The sequence below is a fragment of the Zeugodacus cucurbitae genome, chromosome 3, assembly GCF_028554725.1.
Source record: "Zeugodacus cucurbitae isolate PBARC_wt_2022May chromosome 3, idZeuCucr1.2, whole genome shotgun sequence".
Taxonomy (NCBI): domain Eukaryota; kingdom Metazoa; phylum Arthropoda; class Insecta; order Diptera; family Tephritidae; genus Zeugodacus; species Zeugodacus cucurbitae.
Genome location: NC_071668.1, coordinates 30,264,432 through 30,288,324, shown reverse-complemented (window position 1 = coordinate 30,288,324; position 23,893 = coordinate 30,264,432). Strand labels below are relative to the sequence as shown.

General features: G+C 33.8%; 1 protein-coding gene across 1 annotated transcript; it reads right to left on the bottom strand.

Moving 5' to 3' along the window:
* Positions 1 to 5,230: 5,230 nt before the first annotated feature.
* Positions 5,231 to 11,799, bottom strand: Lip1_0 (lipase 3). Its single transcript, XM_011195460.3, has 5 exons — positions 10,844 to 11,799; positions 10,579 to 10,756; positions 6,319 to 6,680; positions 6,094 to 6,252; positions 5,231 to 5,975 (listed from the first exon to the last, which is right to left on the bottom strand). Exons 1-5 carry the CDS (start codon positions 11,090 to 11,092, stop codon positions 5,583 to 5,585), a joined length of 1,341 nt encoding a protein of 446 aa, XP_011193762.2. The 5' UTR covers positions 11,093 to 11,799; the 3' UTR covers positions 5,231 to 5,582.
* Positions 11,800 to 23,893: the final 12,094 nt, after the last annotated feature.

The following is a 23,893-nucleotide window of genomic DNA, read 5'->3' as shown; positions in this document are numbered from 1 at the left end:
TGGTCCATGGCTGTCGGATGAACGTAACACGTCCTACTTTAGAGAATGGAAGCACACACGACTTACTTGTAGAGCAAAAATCCGATTAAAAATGTGTGTGAGTACAAATTTAGCTTATCAGGACAGCTCCTGAGGGCGTGGAGATCTCGAAGAGGGTCAAACGCAAACCCAAAAACATGGTGAACCTAAGTGTACGCATCACCAAGCAAGACCATATCACACTCTACTTGTATATGTGTGTGTGTGAGCAGTCACCTCAAGGGACGCTGTCACTCAATGGCAATTGGAACATGCCGCTTGCCACACATCGCGTCTGTGGCAGTTGAAAGCACTGCTATCGTTTGTGTTTGTTTGTGTGTGTCAAAGCATGTAATGCTGTGCGCCTAAAACCGCACCATGCTATTGTTTGTCCGACACAAGAAATGGCGTCGAGGCTGCGTATTACGGTTTTTTCAGCGTAAAATCTTATATGGCAGTCAATATTTGGAAATCGAAGCGAACGCTGATTTTTCACACACCCTCTTTGCTTAGGTTATCTTGTGTTCTTTTTTGGCTCCACACTCTGCGGTTTAACTCTTTGTTGCCCTGCATTGAGAGTCTATTTGCAAAGCCTCTGCCGCTGTCGCTGCACATATTAGCATATCCTCTTATCACGTCAGTTCCCATCACAGGCTGTCAGTTCAGTAAATGTGCCTGCGCATATGTTGGCAGGCGTGTTTGTGTACTTATGTGGGCTTGTTTGCTTAAGGCGTCTCTTTGCTGCACTGCACGCAACTGCTCGCCCTCAATAGCAGCCACAAATGTCGAACATGTTGCACTGTTTTGTTTCGTTTTATATGGAAATTGCCGAAATTTGCCAACGCCTGGCAGCATGTGTTGGAGATACGTGCATACAAATGTTGTCGATATTTATGCGAACATATACTGTCGCATGACAAATATGTATGTAGGAATCTATGTTCATTGATTGTTCTTACATTTTAGCACATATGGCTAGGCTGTACTCACATATCATACCCAAACTGACTGAGGTAATTCAACTTATCATGAGAATAAAAAGGAAAATGCATTCGCTCCAGACCAAATAAGATCGTTATTCGAAAAAAAACCTTTATAAGGCAAAACTCTTACTTTTAGAAATACTTGGGAACTATATATTTTTGCAATTTTATAATATTCATACTCAAATTTTCAAATTCTTGTATATATATTATAAATAATATATTTATATATTTCTCCTAGGTGGCGGGTTAAACGGTGAACACTTAGGACAGTGAGAGAGTTTACTGGGTTTACTGTCGGGAACTTCGCGTCAACCTTAGTTTCAGGCTATCCGACTATTGCAGCATCTTTCAAGCGGAAGGGGCTGATTCTAATCCACTTTGATAGTAGGGCGGCGGTACTAGCCTTGAGTTCGCTGACTATGCGCTCAAGGCTGGTTAAGGAATGTATTCATATCTTCACTATTAGTAGAATAGTTATACTTTTCGATTAGACTGCTCTGCGTTTGTGGCCACAGCGGAAATTGTAAGGCAGGAACGTTAATGCCAAAAAAAATCTTTAATATTTCATGGACCTGTGTTTTAGGTTGTGAAATCTTGATATTTTAACAGTATCAGTGACAATTAGAGCACCTATGCAGCTTTAACCGGCGGCAACCCGTACTACTGTACTACTAAGGTGTTCATGAAAAGTGTCAATCATATAGTCTTCCTTCGATCCAAAGTAGGGTCAGAGTAAAAGCGATAGCAACATGTGTTTAGCAATCGTGTGAATAGACGTACGAGTAAGCATTGCGTATTTATAAGAAGCTTATATGCAAACATATACTCGAACTACAAAAACAAATTTTGAAGCAACAACAAAACCAAGTATCACGACGAAACTAGTACAAAACACTATCAATACAAATTCATATGTATGTGTGTGTGCTTTACCACATTGTTCGTCGACTCAACTGGTCAAATTCGTGGATTGACAACAAGACTAGTGGAAAACCTGTGTAGATTTTAGTCTGTTCACTCTGTATATATACATGTGATTTCGTGAGTGCTTAAACTTCTGCAAGGATACATGCAAATTGAGTTCCCTTCCGGTATTGCACTGAAAATACAAGTAAGCAGAGAATTCAGAAAGGTCCAATGTATCTTCGATAATAACAGAAGACAGTAAGCGTAAAAAACAACAATTGCAGAAACATACTTGGTGGATGGGGCTGTGTGCATATTTCAATGGAGACTCGATTCTCATCATTTAAGGAGTGAACGGTTGAAGTGCTTTGACCCGTTATCCATTAAGGAAATTTGAAAGTTTGAATTTACTTTCAGTGCGTTTCATTAAATTCTATATTAAATATGCTTATATATTAGGTTGGTAAATATCTCCCTTCCGCCTTTTTGAATTTCGCGGCTATGTATAAAGCGCTACAGAGCTCGTATCTATCTAATACTATACATCTTTGAAAGGTCTTGACATAACCTGCAAAACGACACCACCATATAGCCTTGACATATCGCCAAGTGATTACCACCTGTTCCTGTCCAAGGCGAACGCCCTTGGTGGTGTTGGGGGTTTTACGAGGGGGGTAGTATAAAGTTGCCGTCTAGATGGCAACAGATATTTGAACTAAACCCGATCACTATAACACTTTTTATAAAGCAAAAAAGCGGAAGAGAGATATTTGCCAACCTAATATTAATAGCAATACTATGTTTTTACGTTATTATGTGAAAAGTTTTTAATATTAATAAATAGTAAATAAAGAAAATTTAAATCCTTCTACACTTGAATTTAAAAGAAGTTGTGTCATTATGCAAGGTGTAGGATTTGTTCCATCACAAAACTCGATCTTCAACCTTTTTATTTTCTATATCTATTGCATCCTTTTTATTTGTTGTAGATAGTATTAGATGGTATATAATAATAGTATTGTTCATATAACAGTTGTACCTCCTACTAAAGATCATATCGATAATATATATTTAAAGAAGTATAAATCCCGCATATCCTTGCAAGAAATGTTAAACATCTAAATGTAGAAAGAAAATTATATATTTTGAAATATGGATTTCATCTAAAAACGTGTATCGCCATTTATAACTCTTCAAGGCCTCATAGACTGAAAGAATTAATGATTGATATTTTTCCGGAAAAAGCAATTAATAAGGATATTGTCTCAATAAAACTAAAGGATAATGTTGGCTTGGTATAATGCTTGTCAAAAATATATGTAATCATTCGAGATATAACTCGAGTCCCATAAACCTAAAACCTATAAACTTTTAAATCGTTTAAATTAAAATAGTCAACAAGAACATATCTATATAAACAAGTAAGGAAAGGCAACCAAAAATTTTATAATATCGCAATTTATTTATATAGTTTTATTAAGAGTACACACAATTTGACCCATATATTCGGCATAAAGTCCAACAGAACAACGAAAATACTCATATATGTATAGCATATAAGGGCTGAGATAATTCCTGAACCGATTTCACTCATTTTCACCACCAAGGTACGCTATATCCAGGACTATATGTTCACTTAAATTTGCTAATATATCTCTCATATTAACCGAGATATGCAGTATAAAGCCAACCGTATTTTTGAAAACCCTATAATTAGGTACATATATAAGAGCTAGGTACATTTTTGGTACAGAGACACACTATTAGAAGAAAAAGATTCCCTCTGAATTAAATACAAATATCTGAGAGATTTAACTATATTTCCGGTAAAAAATTACTCTAAGGCTCTGAGTTCTTCAGGTTCGATATCAGGGGCAAAGAAAAGTTGTAGTCCGATTTCGACAATTTTTTCACAAGTGATGTAACAGATCAGTACAGTACAGAACAGTATTTGTGTGAAATTTTATTACGCTATTTCATTAGTTTCTTTTGTATACATTATAAAGTGAGGGAATCAGATGAATTCAAAATTGAGTTATATGGGAAGTTGTCGTGTTTGTCAACCGATTTCGCCCATTTTCCATCGGTGTCATTAAGGAGTCAAGAAAATATTATATTCCGAATTTCATTCGGTCGAGTAGTTCCTCAGATATGGTTTTTTACCCATAAGTGCGACTTAGAAAATATTAAGGAGTAACTTAACAGCGGAAATGAAGATCTTGTATTCCAAATAATAACAGATGAAGAAATCATTGACGATTTGAACAATAAGTAGAGAGAAACTATCGTAGTATCTAGTTCTATTATTCTTAGTTTATCATAGGAAAGTAAGATATTAAATCTGTAGGAAGGATATGGGAATAAAGAAATTAAAACTATCGAAGCTGCTTCGTGAACAAATACATACATACATACATATGTGTGTATATGTAAGTGCATATTTTATCTATATGATTTATCTCTCATAGTAATGTTACAAAAATAAGGAATTTTCTAATCCGTTTAATGTTTAAAGTGTATACCACATCAAAGTTTACTAAAGCAATGATATTGAATATCGATATGAATTAAAATTTTTTATTATTGATTAAAAAGTTTGTTTGGCTTTGATAAAAATTGTATTTATTTTCAAAGAAATGCCCATATGTCACTCTTAGTTTCCAAAGCTTTGTAATAAATATTGAAAATTGAAATACCATTAAAACTGCACAATTATAGAATCCTGTCAGATAGCAGACAAGTGGAATATACAGTCACTGCAGATTAACTGTGGGTTCTGCGATACTATAGAGGAGATAAAAGACCATCTACTTCCTGATATTAAGATTCTTTAACACGATAAGGTTAAACGAAGTGGTGAAACAAGGGGGAGGCACAATAGACCACAGATCGCAATGCATGCCTCACATTATAATATAATAGTGGTATTCATTTAACATCGTAAACGTATGGCAACTTCGCAAAATTGCAATACATGCATTTTATTTTACGACAATATTGCAAATATGCGAGACCATTTTCAGTGGCATTCATGGCATGCTAACAATTAATTCGCAATCAGCTGATATTGCCACAATATTGCCAAAGAGCGCTCATTTAACTTGAGTTGCCATATTGCAAATTTACCGTTTTTATATAATTGCGAAGTTAAATGAGTACCACTAATGAATCCATTCTAATTTGCATATGTATATGTCGGAGTTGTATAAATATATGTTCGAAGACAGAAGCATTCATTCATGTGATGTTTGACCAAACCTCATGTGAATTTTTAACATTTAATATTTCAGTTCTAAAACTTTGAATGCAATAAAACCATGTTTTACTCTTATGTACAGTTTACTTATACATTTTCATTATTTCACTTGGAATGCTTTATTGTAGATATTTTGGTTTGACATTCAATTTTCTCACCAACATAAAATATACATGTGTAAAATAAATAACTATATCCATGGCGACTAACACTGTCAATATTAGGTACTTGATAAAAAATAACAAATACTAAAATTATGTATAAACAAAACCATAATACCAACATAGAAGATATACTCCATACCTTCAAACTTTAGGTACATGCAACTTCTCACTTCCACTTCAGTTCACATTTGTTACTACCTTACCAACTAACTTAATTTAATAAAATAATAAAAAATATAACTGTAATGTATTTTAAAGTTCGCCACGCTCGACTAAACTCATTAATCGCAAGACACGATCGTAAAGCAATTCGCGCGCATCCACACCCCAAACAAAGTCCAAATGATTGAAACTTGGATAGCTCACCAAAAATTTGCCAATCACATTTGGCAGCTGAAGATGTAGTTGTTCGACGTCGGTCGGAGTAGCCAGCCAATCGTTTTGAGAGTAATGTAGCGCCACCTTGTTGCGGACATTCTCAAAGTGATACTCCGGCGGTAACACATTGTTGTAAATCCAGTAGTTACGTATCCAACCGTGGTCGAACTGACGGAAATGTCCTGATCGTTTCAATTGACCGAAGTGCTGCATTTGCTTTGTAGAAGCACCGGCCGGCGAATGACCGAGTGCAACTGGGAGCATTGTCTAAAGAAAAAAGTTAAAAAATATTTATTTTTCAGAGCATGTATAACTTGGACTTCGTCTTGTTTGGTATGAAGATAACAAATTATAAAAATATGAGAGGGTTTCCTTATTTCCTTACCTCGTTCGCCTGTGCTTTATCAAAACCGGCCATCAAAAATAGCACATCCGAACAAATATCCAATGTAAAAGTGTCTTCGTCGCAGACCATTTCACTGAACATTGTCATGAACTCGTTACTGGGCAAGAACTCATGCGCACCAATCAGTTTCAAGAGCATCTAAGGGAATAATAAAACAGCGATATTTTAAATATTTTTCTATAAAATTAATATAATTCTACGCACACTAAGAGGATCCTGGAAGAAGGCCAAAAATTCGACCACCGGACTTTTGGAGTGCTTTACGTAAGCGACTGGCGCCAATGCTTGCATCAAAATGATCTTCTCAGTATACTCAGGATGCTCACTACACAATATCCAAAAGGTCATGGTGCCCTGTGAGTGACCAATATAATGTAATTGATCGTGACCCGTTTGCGCCAAAATGTAATCAATGCTTGCGGGAAGATCATATTTGCCCATTTCATGGAATGTGTAATCCCAGAATTTGGCATGCCTTGTGCTGTACTTGGTGTGATTGCGGGAGTAGGTGTTGCCCCTTACATTTGGCATCCATACGTCATAGCCAGTATTGTAGAGAAGATAACCTATAAGATATTGAGAGTGAGTTTGAAGGTTTTTTTTTTATATAATAATATAGAAGTTATATATTTGAAATATCTAAAGCATGACAACACTCAGAGTAACAAAAAAATACACTTAAAAATTTCTGTTTTTTCTAACCATTTGGCAATTGTTTGACACCTTACCTTTTAAATAAGTGTTACATTAAATGTTCTCCTTTTTATTGAAATTAAATATTTGCAAGGCTGCAATACTTGAAAGTACCATAAGTACATCCGCACTCTATAGGAATTCACATTAAAAAGTAGTCTAAAGTATAATATACATACATACATACACGTATATAAATATACTATATAATTTGTTTTCAAATAGTTTTGAAGACATACATATGTACATATGTAAGATTATATTTCTAAACCGTCTACTTTTACAGATTCCATTCGTTACTCGGGTTATTTTTTTGTTTACTTCCACTTTTCCATTGACATCAGGCCTTTCGACTATTGCGAAAGGTTATCAAAAGGGGGAATTTAAAAGAAATAAATCATATTAATTAAATAAAATGATTCCCGCAGAGTGAAGCTCATTTGATGTACAATAGCAACTAAAACTTAGTAGTTTTGTTTGTGTATTTCGTAACAGATTACGGTATATTCACTAATTTTATATTTAAATCCTTAATTTCGTAGTTATAAAAACCGAATACTCTTGTCAAGAGAGGTTGGAAATAATTTACAGTTAGTGATCTTAACGCGTGGGAGAAAAGTAAAACAATGGAGCTATTACTCAGCAGATGAAAAACGGTTAGTTTTATTTAAGCTTAAGCGTTGCATACTTTGTGCAATGAACTAAAGTGATTATTAGCATTGTGGAATCTTTTAAGCCGTTATTCACCGTGCCCTTGACCCAAATTATATGGAGCTCAATCTTCTGCTGGAATATTGAATAAGTCAGTAGTTTGTGTAGAAATCGTAAAAATACGATGAGTCGATATAGCAGTAATGTTAAAACCTCCTCGGTTATTAGATCAAGGTATATGGAGCTACTTTCAACGCCTCGTTAAATATAAAGAGTCCGAAAAACCTTCATCGTTTATTATTTTAGAAAATTACTTGTTAAAATATCAGTCATTATTCATGCGGAGTATATGAATTCTCGATTCGATTCTGGGTCTACGGATTTTAATTTTTTTATGACTAACTTTTTCCGAGCAAATAATAATATAATACAAAGCAAGCAAATATGTTTCATCACTTTTACAATATATAATTTCAAATTATTTTTGTGTTCGCAAAACTCTAAAACAGCATCGTTTTGTGTGGAGTTTGTAAATATTGTAATTTGCTCAAGTTTTAGTCAAAATTACAATGTTTCGTTAAAAGAGAATTTTAAAGAATTTATGTTGCTAACTTAGACCACATAAATGCACTGCACACCACATCGGAGAGTGAGCACTCTGCTAACGTTAATATACCTATACATACTTACATATTACAGAACAGAAAGAGCGTTAAATAGCAGTCGTTAAATAATTAATAACAGGGGACATTATAGGAAATTATGTAATATAATTTTTGTTACTCATGTTGCATTTGAAACTTGTATTTAACGAAAATCGATTATTCAAATTCGATTAGTTCACGACCGATAAGAAATTAAACAAACTAAATAAATCATGGATAAAATGCAACGCGATATCTGAAATGTTGTAAGGTCCATTATCTATATACGAGGACTGTTCCAAAAATAAAGTGAATTTTCAAATTTCACCGGCAACGTATTATCGATTCCTGGGCTCTTCCGATTGGACTTTGGTTTGGATGTCATAACCATATACCCATGATTCGTCACCAGTCACAAGGTTCTTAACCCTTTTAAGCAATTCTGGAGAGCCAAAATTTAGTCGACAAAAGAAATCGTCGAACACGCAAAACACGTCTAACTTGTACCTTTCACAACTTCACAACTGTGAACACACATATATATGCATGTTCGAGACTAGTATGCCAACATAACAAAATAAACAAAATAAACAAGTAAGTTCGGATGTAACCGAATTATTAATATAAATATAACACACAATTTGACCAACATATTCGTCATATATATAGTATAAAGTTCATTGATACCCTAATATTAGGTATATGAAAGCTAAGAGAAGTTATGACTCGATTTCACTAATTTTTGGCACGGAGACATATTATTGGAAGAAAAATATTTCTTTTAAAATTACTAAAAATGTATGAGGGACTTACCCATATTTTCGGTAAAAAAATTATTAGAAGCACTGAGGTCTTTATGTTGCATATATGGGGCCTTGTAAATTTACGGTACGATTTCAACGATTTTTATAAGGGTTATGCCACATTAAAAATGCAGTATTTGTACAAAGTTCTGTTCCGATATCTTCACTAGCGCTTAACTTATATAATGTAAAGTAAATCATTCAGATTGACTTCACAGTTCTGGTATATAGGATGTAGGCGTGGTTGTCTATCGATTTGGTCTATTTTCATTTCGATGCCAGAGAAATCTTACGAACCTAATTTCATTGAAATTGGTCGCGGAGTTTCGGAGATATAGTTTTTGACCCATAAGTGGGCGGAGTCACGCCCATTTAAAACATTGTATACCAATTTCAAACCAAAATCAAGCTCTACAAGTCGCTTATCATTCCCGTCCTGCTTTACGGTGCAGAAGCTTGGACGATGTCAACATCAGATGAGACGACACTAGGAGTTTTCGAGAGGAAAATTTTGCGCAAGATTTATGGTCCTCAGAACATTGGCAACGGCGAATACCGCAGACGATGGAACGATGAGCTGTACGAGTTATACGACGACATTGACATAGTTCAGCGAATAAAAAGACAGCGGCTACGCTGGCTAGGTCATGTTGTCCGAATGGACGAAAACACTCCAGCCCTGAAAGTGTTCGATGCAGTACCCGCCGGAGGAAGCCGAGGAAGGGGAAGGCCTCCACTCCGTTGGAGGGACCAGGTGGAGAGCGACCTGGTTACACTTGGGATCTCCAACTGGCGCCGAACTGCGAAGGAGAGAGACAGGTGGCGCACTATCGTCGATTCGGCTATAACCGGCTAAACGGTTGCAACGCCAATCACATACATACATACATACCAATTTCAGTACAGCCCTTTCGTACCATCTTTATAATAAAATTTAAATCTTCTCGTATTTTTCCTTACTGAGTTAAAGCATTTTTTAGTAATTTTCAACATAACTTTCGTATGGGAGGTAGGCGTGGTTACATTCCGATTTCCTCAATTTTTTGGGATGTATAAAGTAGTACCTAAAAAATTGCTCTAAAATTACTCGTTGTTCTAGCTTTAGTAGTTAACGAGATATGTACAAAAAACTTAGTAGAGGGCCGGATTATGCCCCCTTCCTCAAAAAAATTACATCCAAATATGCTTCTTCATAGCGCGATCCATTGTACCAAATTTTACTTTCATAGCTGTATTTATGGCTTAGTGTTTTATGTGCCAAGGAATATGTGTTTCATTAAGATATTAAGATATCTCTATTTTTACTCAAGTTATCGCTTGCACTGACGGACAGACAGACATCCAGATTTCAAATATACTCGTCACCCTGATAACTTTGGTATATATAACCCTATATCTAACTCGTTTAGTTTTAGGTGTAACAAATAACCGTTATGTGAACAAAACTATAATACTCTGTGCAACATATTGGGAGAGTACAAAAAAAGATAATCCAATTTACGTAGTCCGTGAAATTTGGATATCCACCGTACTATATCACTCAATTAGTATTTACTTTTAACAAACTATCACGTTTGAATTCAAATTTTCTAAAAAACTTAATCACTCTCAAACAATTATCGCACATTATAAACATTCACCCGAAAAATTAATGATTCGAAATAACTACTTACCAAGCCCTTTATCAGGTCCCATCATAACCCATGTTGCTGACGAGTCTAATAAACCGTGCATTAGCAAAACTGGCGTAGCACCTTGTCGAGCAATACGATGTAGTTCCAAAATATAACCGTCATCGGTGACCACGTGATGAATTTCAATAGGAAATCCATACTTCTTTATCAATTCCGGCTAAACGAAAATAACACGTTGATATTCTTAATTCACACTATACATATGTATATTAATTTCACTTTAAACTACGAGTAAGTGCTTTACCGTTGTAAGATGTGCATCCTCTGGAATATTTGATTTCGCACCGGGACGTCGTGGCAAAATGTCCACTGTGTTTAAGGGATTCTCAGTGATCACACCAACAGCTTCAATGATCGAGCGGCCGAATTGGGGAATATTCAATAACGAGAGACCACCAAAATTCAATGACCAAGTATTATCCTCCTGCGCATTGCCACCTAAACAAGCGCAAAGTACACTGACTGTGAGAACTAAACTTTTGAAGCGCGACATGTTGTGGAACGCTTGGCGGGCAACTGGAAACTGAACGCTGTGAAGCTAAGAAACGTGTTGAAAGTCTGTTTATCCACTTGTTTTTTATCAATATTCAAACTATGTAGTGCTGTCAAGCAAAAAGGGGCTCGCCACTTGTTATATATACTATGAGTGTCTATGACACGCGAGTTTTTAAAATCACTTTTCAGCGCTTCACAATAGAAATGTTTTTCACAACTCCCCTGTTTGATGATTAAACATTGAATGCGATTACAGTTAGATCCCAAGCAGCGTGACACTGACCAATATTATACGAGTTGATAAGAAACGATTTATACAATATAGATTCTGTGTGTGGTTTTTTTTTTTTTTTTTGTTTTTGTTATTTTAAAATACGCGCCAATGATAAACGAAAGTGTTGGTCAATGGAAGCTACGCTTATCAGCGGACGACGCATGACGCACAAAGGCGATTGTCCCACTAGTGGTAGTTCCGATCCGTTCCGTTAATCAAGCGTACGATGCTCTATGTACGAATAAATTTGCCGCTATCTTATTATTTATTTATTTATATACATGAATATATGTATGTGTGAGTATACTCGTTAGTATCGCGTTGTAGATTCAGCTTCAAGTCGGACTTCTCAAATGCGGATTTAATGAAAACACAACATATTCGTAAGCGTTCGTTCTTTACAGTCGCCGATTGCAGACTGTTTTGTTTTGTTGTGCCCGAATGTTGATAAAGCTCAGCTCAACTACTTACGCTTTGATTAAGATTCGCATGCTCCCACTGCTACAAATCACTGAATGTTATATACATATTTATGTTGCTGCAATATGTTGTTGGCAACATTTTGTACTCATATGCTATGTATAATAATTTTTATTAATTTATTCAAAAGCATTATACAACTTTGGCTCTTATTCATATTCTAAACAAAGAAAGAGCATTTTTTTAACTCATTTCGCATCGATACGGTATTCTCAAAGTTAATTCCACTAGTTTCACTTTTTATTATAGCGTTGATCTTTTGTTATGTCAAAGCATCTTTCGACGTCTGCAATCGTATAATTTTGTTTATAGTCAACTAATCACTGAATTTGTAGCTACTCAAGTTCAAGAATTTGAAAAGTGGTGTACGGAAGTATATATGTATGTAAATGCTTTTTGCTTCAAGAAACTCACATGATTATTTATCTATATATAGAGGTATATTAACATACAGTAATTCTTAACCTGATAATCATTATCTAACGCTATTTTTTCAGTTTCCAAAAAATGTTATTATAGGGTATTCAGTTTAAAGGAATTTAATTTAAGGAGGCTTCTAAAAAATAGCGTAACTTGTCTTCAAAGACAACAAATATACGATTGTATATATGTACATATGTACATATGTTCAGAAAAGTTTGGATTAAATATTTATATATATAGAAAGAAGTCCGATACCTTTTAAACGAATTAACTAAGTTACAAAAGGACTTAAATAATTTAGTTACTTGGTGTCACAAAAATGATATGCCGCTGAATCTTAAAAAATGTAAAACGATGTACTTTTCTCATAGACCTGTTGACCCTTCTACCTATGTAATAAATAACTTCAATTTGGAGTAAGTATTTATCTTTGTTGATTTAGGAGTTACTAGGGACCCTAAACTAAATTCTAAATTTAATTTAATTTAAATGTTGGTCTAATGAATTTAGTGATCCCTATATAATATATTTATATATAAATTCTTTTTACAACATCACTTTTCTTAGGGAGTATGATTCCTATACCTATTTTCTTTTGTCTGATTTAAAAAATGTAATGTCCCATTTCGTTTATCTAGGCAGTTTTAAAAACTTTTAGAACAAATTTAACGAACCATTCTGCCGAATATGTCATGATTTTAATTCTCATTCCAGCACATTTGATTTATCTGACACAATCTTTAGCTTAAAAAAAAATATTTTGTTAATAAGTAATATTCAAAAAATTTTCAACACTTTTTTGTAATTTTTAAATCTTAGTTTCTGATATTTTTTTCTGTAACTGAGCAGTTTGAGATCTAGACGCTTAAAAATCTCTTGACATCGCGGGTTGCGCCCCACGCGTCGTTTGGGCGGGAAGTGGGTAATCGCTTCGGTTTATAATAACGTAAGCGTTATCCAAAAGTAAAAAACTTTTAGACTATTATCTATATTAATTCCTTCAAAGAACCGTGTACCAGGGAATATGGATCAACTGAGGTCAATTAATAGATGTATCACATTTTTAATCAAAAACACACACCGAGCAATATTAACAATTCTTCTGATCGAAAATAATTGCTGTGAAAACAAACTTCGGAACAAATTTCCATAATTTTCCTAGACCTCGAAATAGTATAATATGTATACATAAGTTTAATATTATAAAACAAGTAAGGAAGGGCTAAGCTCGGTTGTGACCGAGCATTTTATACGCTCGCAACTTAGGAGGAAGGGATCATGTGTAGAAGTTGTTGCGAGAGTATAAAAAATTAGTCGGGAAAGAAAAATTTAATTATTATTAAAATCTGACACACGTTTCACATGTTGAAAAACTTTAAAATAGATATCTTGAACGCTGATAAACATGATTCGTATCATTGGTTATTATTACTATATTTTTTCTCCATATTAAAACTGGTTTCCGTTGAGTGCATTCATTCATCCGTAACCGGAATATACGTATGTTATGTTATATTATGTAATATTATTTAACTCAAATTGTTTCGATATTCCTGTGGCTTGAAATTGTCACTATCATGCAGAAATACTGTAAACACGCATTAAACATATTTTTACTACCCGCAAAACAAAACAAAAAGATTAGTTGACGACGCAACGTTCATAAATATATCTTTTACTTGAAATAATGAGTAATAAGTGTCGAGCGGTGCCACTAGACATTCCTCAATTGATTTATGTTAGGGTGGACACTTATACGGATGCGGTTAATGTATAGAATCAATAGGTTTGTGAAGAGTATTTGTGTACGAGTATTATGCAAAAAGAGTAGTCAAAAGAAAAGTCTAATGTCAAAGTCCAATTGACCTGATTGCAAGTTCCTCAATTCGTTTAAACATTTTACCGATTTTTGCTTGTGAAAGCAAACGAGGTGTAATTTAGAATCAAATTATCGTGTGATAAACTGCCCATGAAATCTTTTTTTACCGATTATTGATTACATTTACGTAACTGATTCACAATAGGAAACTAGCAAATGTAATTATCTTTACCGTTTTAGACTTTTGTGAGAAAAAAGCATCACCCTTACTATTATATATGTATATACTTTTATATACAAAGGTAGATATGAGTGAAAAAATAAGCTCATAATATGACTAATAATCGTATACAGAAAATAGCTTATACAGCTAGAATTCAAACACATTATTCGATTCGACAAGTATCACAAAAACGCCTCATTAACATTTTATCAGCTAAGCAATAAAATGCAACAGAACTAGACTTTCAAAAATAAAAAGCTTGAAATTGTTCTGAACTTTGTGCGCGAATGACTAAACGCAAGTAAAGTGCGCCATTAGCAAAACAATAAGAATAAACTTCATTCTAGAAGGAGAGCACGTCGAAAAAATAATGTTGCAATTGACGCCGAATTTAATCTTTGCACGTTAATCGAACTATTTATAGCTACATATGTTTCTAAATTTTTGCAGTATCAAAGTATCTTGGAGTCAATTCTACTTTCTTCCATAGTTGCGTATTTAAGGTGTCTTCGAATAATGTCCTCTCTGTTTTCTCTCAAATATGAAACACATTGTCTCTGAACTGAGTTTTAAGTGACATTTCAACATCCTATCACCATTTTATGCATATCTGTGTGGTCCCCCATATAAATTTCTCCAAGCGGTAATACTTTGGAAATACTTACGGTCTTCAGGTTCTAAACGTTTTTTATTTTAGGTAATCTCATGAGTTCGCAAATAACGGGCCGTTGTGTTAGTGTTATCGAAATTGTAGTATTCGGTAATTCGAAAAAATTCATTAGCATTTTAACAGAGTAAAATAGTTTACACAGAGTTTAATAGGTTTGTTCACTTAGCGGTTGTTTCTAACACGAGAAATTTAACGAGGCAGATATAGAATTATAGTACATACATATCTGCTCCCGTTCATGCAAGCCACAACTTGAGATAAAATTTAGATATATCCAAACCGGTATAATCGGAGGGGTATTTGTGCTTTAAACATTTTCGAGAACTCACCCGCTCTCACTGCATGCGAAGGCAGGCTTTCCTTACTTGTGTTTTTATTGTAATGTTTAGAAACAATCATCACTTTAATTTCAACAGTCAATGAAGCGTTGTTAATGTTTAAAAATTAATGACAACACGCTAATTGCGCAACCTACGGAAATGGCCATAGTACGTGTTCATATGTATACAGTTAGGTACACGTTCTTGTAAACGTGTTGATAATATACAGTCATTTAAGAAATGATAGTAGAAAATGTATAGCTTATATTCTATGGAAATTGGTAGGCTTTCAAAAAATATAGTTGACTTCTCTAATAATAAATGTGCTATTAAGGTAAGGGTCAAGTTCAATCCAAACTATAACTCCCACGCACTCACTTTATCATTCAGTTTACTTTTATTTCAACCTTTAAACAGTTTTTAGTAAAATTTTGTATTCATTGACACGTTCTTAAATTGTCAGCAACAGATGTAAAAACAACTACAACGAGTAAGCCAGAATTTCTGCAGCAGAATACACATATGAGAATTATAGTATGAAATATAAAATAAGGGAGCGGTTAGCTGCCAAGCAACCATATCGGATTGATGCTTCCACGCGCACCCGAGCAATGCTGAGTGACTTCTGCCGAGTTCCGGTAGCCTTGTCTCGCCCTTTCTGCGTTCGCCACCACTTACCATACTTGTCTAAGCAATTACTCGTATTGTGCTGCCAAATTGACTGTGGCGAGAAGTTGTCGCTGCCAGCTGTTTGTTGTCGCTATTGCCTGGGTGGCTGGATGTCTCGCAAGTGGAGATGGGAAGAAGGGGAGTTGCACACACATTCGTACATTTGAGGATATGTGCTGGGCGTTAATTCAGTCATTATGAATGTCAAGCAATTTGTAATTGTAAAGTCAGATAGGCCGGTGATGTTAATTGGAGCACAGTGTGAAATCTTCCTGAGGAGCAACGGAGCAAGTAAATAGTGAACAAAGTATAAAATGCGATAATTCTACAGTGCAAGAAAGCAAATGGATGTGAATCCGTGTTAATGTGCTTCACTGCATTATACATTTATATTTTTAAATTTTTATTAATTATAATTTGCTCAATGTATGTATGTATGTACATATCAAAAATGATTTCTTTTTGCGCATTCAAATTACTTCACGTAGTCTTGACTTCAAGTACTTGTATAAAAGAGACTTAAAGGTGTATATAAGATGCGGATATACACCCTTATATCCATGTTCATATTTGTATGACCAGACAATTTTTCGTTCACATATTGTATTTAAAAGTCTTTAATACATAAATTCTTATAAGCAATGTACACGTATGTATAAATACATAATGTACATACATAAGTATTATAATATATACATTCATACATACTATGTCTAGGGAGAGATGGATTCGTGTTTCTATATGAACGTATAACTTTTAAAATCACCGTTTTATTTTTTTTACTTCAATTTTAACTTTCTTTTACAGGGGAAGCGTTTATCGCTTAAAGCGATATTTAATGCTTGAAGAATTTTTATATGTAATCATGCAAAAGTTAATTGAGCGCTTAATTTTCAAAGCCATAAATAAATACGGCATATATGACGTGATTCTTAAATTCTGACGCCCATATCCCATAAAAAATTATTAAGTTATCGCTTTATAACATATGTATAATGAACAAAATATGCTTCTTTAACAAGGAAATATTTTAAACAAGTAAGAAAGTGTTAGTTCGGGTGATGCCGAGCATTAGACACTCTCGACATATGCTAACAATTATATATGTTCTTTAAAGTTGTCCGAATTTCCTTAATTCCCATTATTGACCACATTCGGAGTATGGATATCAGCAATATTTACCATCAAATCACACAATACTATCGTTACTTTGTTTAATTGAAATATAATATAAAGGAAGTTTAATATCGAAATAATATATGGAACTGAGTATGGATCGATTAAATCTACACTTGACTTCAAAATACATCATGCTCAGGAAAATATGGCTTCATCCTACAAAAATGCATCTCTCTTCATTCATAAAATATCATTATAATTTTGCATTCATGACGGTTTTTGGCAATACCAACTTAAATAGGAACTTCTGTACATACGTATATAGTTACGTACATATGTACATATATCAAAATTATCATAATAACGATTTTTCGGATGTATGTTTGTCGCTGCATAAAATAACTGAAGAAAATTTTTCTCAGCGCACTATGTCAGCCTAGAAATCCAACGCAGAACCACTCTTGCCAACAGGTGCGACTATGGACTGAGAAGGCAATGGAAAAGTAAAGTCTTCTCTCGACGAATAAAAGCCAAACTCTAAAAGCACTAGAAGTTGTCGAGAGAAAGTTTTTGCGGAAGATTTATGGTCATTTGAACATACCGCTGACGATGGAACAATGTGCTGAGTTTGAGTTATACGACGACATTGACATACATAGTTCAGCGAGAGTTGTCCGAGTGGACGAAAACACTAAAACTTTGAATTCGATACAGTATCCTTTGAACGTCACGGAAGAGGTTCTCCCAGTGGAAAAAAATGCGACCCTACAATCTACAAGACGGATTTGCAGCTGAAACGATACCATGAGGTTTGAGTGGGTTATGAAGCATATTAGATTTGCATTCATCCAGACGAACTGTAAGAGCTCATATATAACTCGTTGTCAAGAACTTTTGATCTATAAGCTCCCCTCCTTCCTAATGAAAACGTTGGAGAAACATATTGACGCTATTATCCGCAACGTGCTTATTGTAAACATGGCTAGAAAATGTTATCAGATTTGAAAAAAAATCAGTGAAGACCTTCTTAGACCTCCCTTGATATTTAATCAGCATTTGTGATGCAACTTACTCAATGCCATACTGCACAAACCAACTGTTGCCTTTAGACTCAAAGAAGCTGAATTTTTTAACTTAATAGCTAGTGCTGCAGTCACAAGAAGTTTAATGTGTTCTTAGCCATTAACAAGGCTTATCTTTCCCTAGTTGTAAAGGCTTTAATTGGTCATTGCATAATTTGTATTGGGTTCAAGGAAAATTCTATACATAAGATCTAATTATCGAAGTTTGTTCTGGCTTCACATAGTACTGTCCTGGTGTTATTCCCATAATAGAGATCAGATACACGTACAGAGCCTAACCCAATCTAACTTAGGATATTAATACCTCCTCAAGATAAATATGATATTATTGTAAAGTGTACAGTAACAGGTGACACGTCAAGGAATTTGTCTTGAGACAATAACGGCAGTCATGACACAATTATATCCACGACAAATGGCGCAGATACTTCCGTATTTATTAAACAGATTCCATGGAACCGATCCACTCTTTCTTTTAAAATCTTCTCTTATTGTACCGTAGTATTGTGCAAAGTAAACATTTCATATCAGTAAAATGGAACCAACAGATCACCACTATACACACCGGTATGGCCAACATTAGATGTTGTATATGTAGATTAATGTGCGACCATAATTCCCGTTAAAACATCCACTCCAAATTACTCGAGATGTTAGTAGGTGCCACTGTCTGTATATATGTATGTATGTATATGTGCGTGAGAGTACAACAAACTCTTTACTTAATATTTAAAAGCATCAACCGGATTTAATGAGGAAAGTGTTAATTAAACAGCCAAGTGATGCGTGGAAAGATTATGCCGAACTGAAAGCAAAATAATGGACACCTGCCACGGTGCAGGGTTAGTTGGGAAGGGTATTTATTCGATGCAACGCGAAAGGTGGGCATTGTTGCAAAGAGATTTAGGTGTTTCATATAATAAGCCAGAATATTTGATGTTGCAGCATAACCGAAGAAAAGTGGGAACTGTTCCGATACGCGACGTTGCAATTCAATTAGCGGATTAAGTACCATGCCATTATTGGGACGGCTTATGTATTAATTAGCACAAACAAATTTTCATGCAGTAATAATGCAAAACTTAAAGTTAGTTTAATACAAATTTGTAATAATTGTATTTTGGTGCATAATTGTTTGTTTTGTAGGGAAATAAACAAAATATAACGTTTTATACGTTTGATGGAAAACAAGGCTCGGAACAAGGTTAAAACCCTCTTAGGTAATTGCAGTAAAATAATTAATTTCTACATAACATTATCTTAAAAATTAAATAAAAATTAACAAGCAAGTTTCAGTTTTTACATAAATTGGACGAAGAGAGAAATTTTGATAAGAATTCCATTATAGATATAAGTCTGAATACAATTACAAAATTTATCCGTTCTCAATGGCAAATTGGGACCTATTTTGTTCCTCTATTGATCGCTCCATATTGATTGTATTCTAATAATATTAAGGGAAAAAATTTAATAAATTTTGGTATCAATATATGCTTGTGATTGGTTTATTATTTCAAAATGAAATTTATTTATTGTCAAAATGTCTGCATAAAACTTTTTGCAGACAAAGGGGGAACTTTAACGTTTTATAAATTGTTGCAGTATATGAGAGTTTTTAATGCTTGATTCCAGCAGAAGATAGCTCATCCTTACTTATTTAAAAAAATTGGAAGAATTAGAAAAATTTAAAAAATTGGAAAGTTTTTAAAGTTGTGCTTAAATCTGGGATATCAAGATTATAATTCAGAAAGTAATTCCAAGATGGTAATTAGTAAAGTGAATAATTGTAGTGACATGTATTTACTCTGTCAACGTGTTCACTCGTGTTCAAAAACGGCTCTTGCCGTGGACATCATAATTCATGATCTAAAATCAATAAACCAAGCATAAATGAATATTTCTAGTTAATGAACGAAGAAAAAGGGAAAAAATTAAAATTTGTATATTTGACAGAATCACTTTTTTGGTAAAATTTTCGACATATGTATATTGGCTCGAAAAACATTATTGTAATAAAAGTAGACAAAAATCTTTTGTTTGTTAACTGGATAATGTTATTTCAAAGATGTGTGCAAAGTTTTTACAGAAACGCTTCATAACTTTTCGTTATATCGCGTAAAGTAAAGTTTTACATTCAAACTGACGTGACCTGATGGGCGGAACTTTCAAAGGGTCTATCTTTTAGAATTTTACTCGGATCGATTTGATATTTTTGGATAATATTTTTAACATATTGAATCTTTTAATAAGACAAAAAAATTTCAAATTTTGAAATTTTGAAACCAACATAACCCCTAATTCTTGGGTTCGACCTTTTCGCCTTCGCTTCAGAAAACAGGGTTTTATCACTACGCTTTAGTTACTACACATTTATTTCCTTATACTATTTATCTTATAGGTGAATGCCGTAATTGAAATTCGTTGAATTTATAAATACATTTTTGTTGAATTTGCTAATTATTTACGTATTTCTCAGATATAGTACATATGTATGTAAAATGTACATTCATATACACCATTTAAAGGTTTTTTTCAGCATATTGTTTGTTAATATTACATATGAACGAGACTCGTATGTAGACTAAAGTACACAGCGGAAACACAACATTTCTTAACTTAGTTTGAGTGGCTTTATTGGTAATTGCAACTTTTATAAGCAATTTTTTTAGATTTACGCAAAGTAAACTCTTACAACTTGTCCTGAAACATACGAATTTGCTTATTCTGCAATTCGAAATAGAATTGCTTTAAAATCTCCAATCAATAAAAGTAATCACAGAGAATTCGTGTTTATGTGTAATTATTAGTTTGTACACATACATAAATACATACGAGTACGAATATAAGCGAATGCTTTGATTTTGCGAATTAATCATAGACCCTTGACTACTGACAAGGCACTTAGATTCAAGTACAAGTGCTTAGAATGATTTTTACCATTTGTACGGTTACCTGAACCGAAGCACATCGTTCAATCTATGATTTAAATACACAATTTGTTTGACTAGTAACACTCTATTTCTGACAACTAATGCCAGTTAATGCAGAGCACAACTAAATTGGCATGGAGGCAGCACAGGCATTGGGCAGACGGCAAACCTGCAATAGGAGGCAACTAAACTTCGAAGGAGTTTAAGGGAGAAACGTAGAAATGCTTGTTAGCCTTATCCTTGGTTTTATCTTTACGAGTGTAGACAAGTACCATCATCAACCGAATGTGGGAGAGGGCACTTTGCTTGAATTGGCGTGCAGATTGGCTTTCCGTTTAGGTAGATAGTGTTGCCATACTACTCAAAATTATTCAAAAATAATACGCTTTGGATGGATTCGGCCATACTCTTCACAATTTATCCAAAACCAAATTTTTTTATATTTTAATTTTTTAAATATGTATAACAATATATGAAAACTTTTCGAAAATATGGGGATTGTCTTATTCGATGAAATGATCGTACTTTTTTACTTGATTTTAAGTTCTCCAGATTCAATTTTGCAAGCAACAATGAAGTACCACGTAGGTTGAGAGCGTTAATACCAGCTAGATATTCGATGATGATGTGGACCTTAACGGTCATTCCTTTGTCGGATAATCTTATGATATATTCCAAAATAGGATGCTCTCAAAATTTACCAAGTTCATATTTGAATTATTTCTAAAATTCCAATTTTTTTTAATAAAACTTTTTTAATTATCCCCTTTAATATAAATAAATTTCACATAACATTTTGCATTAAAAATTGATTGGAAATCGTATTCCACATTAAATGACTATGAAATACTTCCATCAAAGCGCTTTTTAATTCAGTGGCCGCGCTTTTCATGTGGTCGTTTCAGCTGCTAGATATTCATTTATGAGTACTTGTGCTCGCGCATGCATACGTAAATCAAAATTAATTCTAAGACGGTTTGATAGCAAATTTAAATGCCATTACTGCATTCATGCAATCATTTGTATGGATATGTAGGCATTCGAATAAAAACTGAACTCTTTCCACTACTTATGAAGTCAGTATTGGTAGAAAGCATTAGTTCGCGTTCAAATTGGACTATTCAGATAAATCATTCGTATAGAAATGATATAAAGATTTAAATCTGAACATATACATATATGAATGAGCAATTGTGAAAGGATTCGTAGCTCTAACAAAATTGATTTTGAAAAAAAAATACTATTATTTACATGAATGATATTTTAATTTAAGATCCATTAAATATAAGAGTCTAAAAACGACATCAATGATATGTTTACCATTAAGGTTATATACATATATCTGGACTTCAAAAGCACTGTTGACATATGGATGATCAGCAGCTACCTACGATCACTATGTATAAAAATATTGGGTGTAATCATTAAATACGTTTCGATCGAAAAATGTGTCGATACGATCGACAATATCAGATATTGACCATAACTCATTGAAAATAAATTTCAAATTCAAAAATCAAATTGAGGTGAATAGCACCACGAAATAGCAAAAGGATTTTCGAAAAGAGCACTATTTCAAAAATGTTAAACACTGGGGCCCTCCTGGATGGAAGAAGATATGATAAATCATCATATGTACATATATATTAGTGGCTATTAAAGCGTTTTATTTGCAGGTTCGACCTTATTTTAAATTTGGAATAGCTAACTAACTAAATACTGAGTATCCTGCGTTCTAAACGAAATTTTATAAAATTTTCACTATAACATAAATTTAAAGCAAATCTACAGAAACGAAACCAAAAATTGTCAACAATTCAGTTTAATTTTTCACTTTATGGTAAAATATGTTATCATTTCGGATGAAAGTTTCCGATCGAAAATCCTTACCATATGGTATGGTAAGCCAATTATGTCCCATTTATGTATAATATACATATTTACTATATGTGGTGAAAAGTATTTGGCCAAGTAACGATAGAACGATTTTTGAGAGATAAAATAATTTTCATTTAGGCTAATGATTTTGTCGTAACGTTCCTAAAACATTTCAATACCATTTCTAGAGTGTAAAGCTTGTTTCCATTTTGATATCCTCATTTGAGAGAAATCTTTTTCCACTGTATTTTTTGAGTCCGAGTGTATGGCCAAATCAAATTCACGATGTTTTCTGGCATTAGGGACTCTTTTCCCATTCGTGAACGGTGTTCTTAATATGTGCTGCAATGATGACGAAATCCAGCAAACCAGTACTTGACAGTTTAATATTCTAGCAGATATTGACCATAACTCTAATAAAGCCATTGCTAACAAGTAAGGAAAGGCTAAGTTCGGGTGCAACCGAACATTTTATACTCTCGCAATTTATTGATATATTTTTATTAAGATAACACACAATTTGAAAATCCTATACTTAGGTATATGAGAGCTAGGAGAAGTTTTAACCATTTCTGGTACAGAGACACACTATTAGAAGAAAAATATTTCCTCTGAATTAAATTAAAATATCTGAGAGTTTCACCGAAATTTTCGGTGAAAAATTGCCATGGGGCACTGAATTCTTCATATTCGACATTCGAGGCCTTCAAAAGTTATAGTCCGATTTCGACAAATTCCAACAATCTGAGTGCAGCTTCATTCTGCAATTTCTTCTGTAAAATTTAGTGTTTCTGACGTTTTTCGTTACTGAGTTAACTCACTTTTAATAATTTTCAACCTAACCTTTGTATGGGAGGTGGGCGTGGTTATTATCTTTCAACTATTTTCATGGTGTGTGATGGGGTACGTCAA

What these genes read in the sequence shown, in the direction of transcription:
- Lip1_0 (XM_011195460.3), bottom strand. Translation starts at nt 11,092, where the DNA reads ATGTCGCGCTTCAAAAGTTTAGTTCTCACAGTCAGTGTACTTTGCGCT. An exon ending in AGGATGCACATCTTACAACG is followed by an intron (nt 10,757 to 10,843) that starts GTAAAGCACTTA and finishes ATTTTCGTTTAG; the next exon opens with CCGGAATTGATAAAGAAGTA. An exon ending in ATAAAGCACAGGCGAACGAG is followed by an intron (nt 5,976 to 6,093) that starts GTAAGGAAATAA and finishes TTTTTTCTTTAG; the next exon opens with ACAATGCTCCCAGTTGCACT.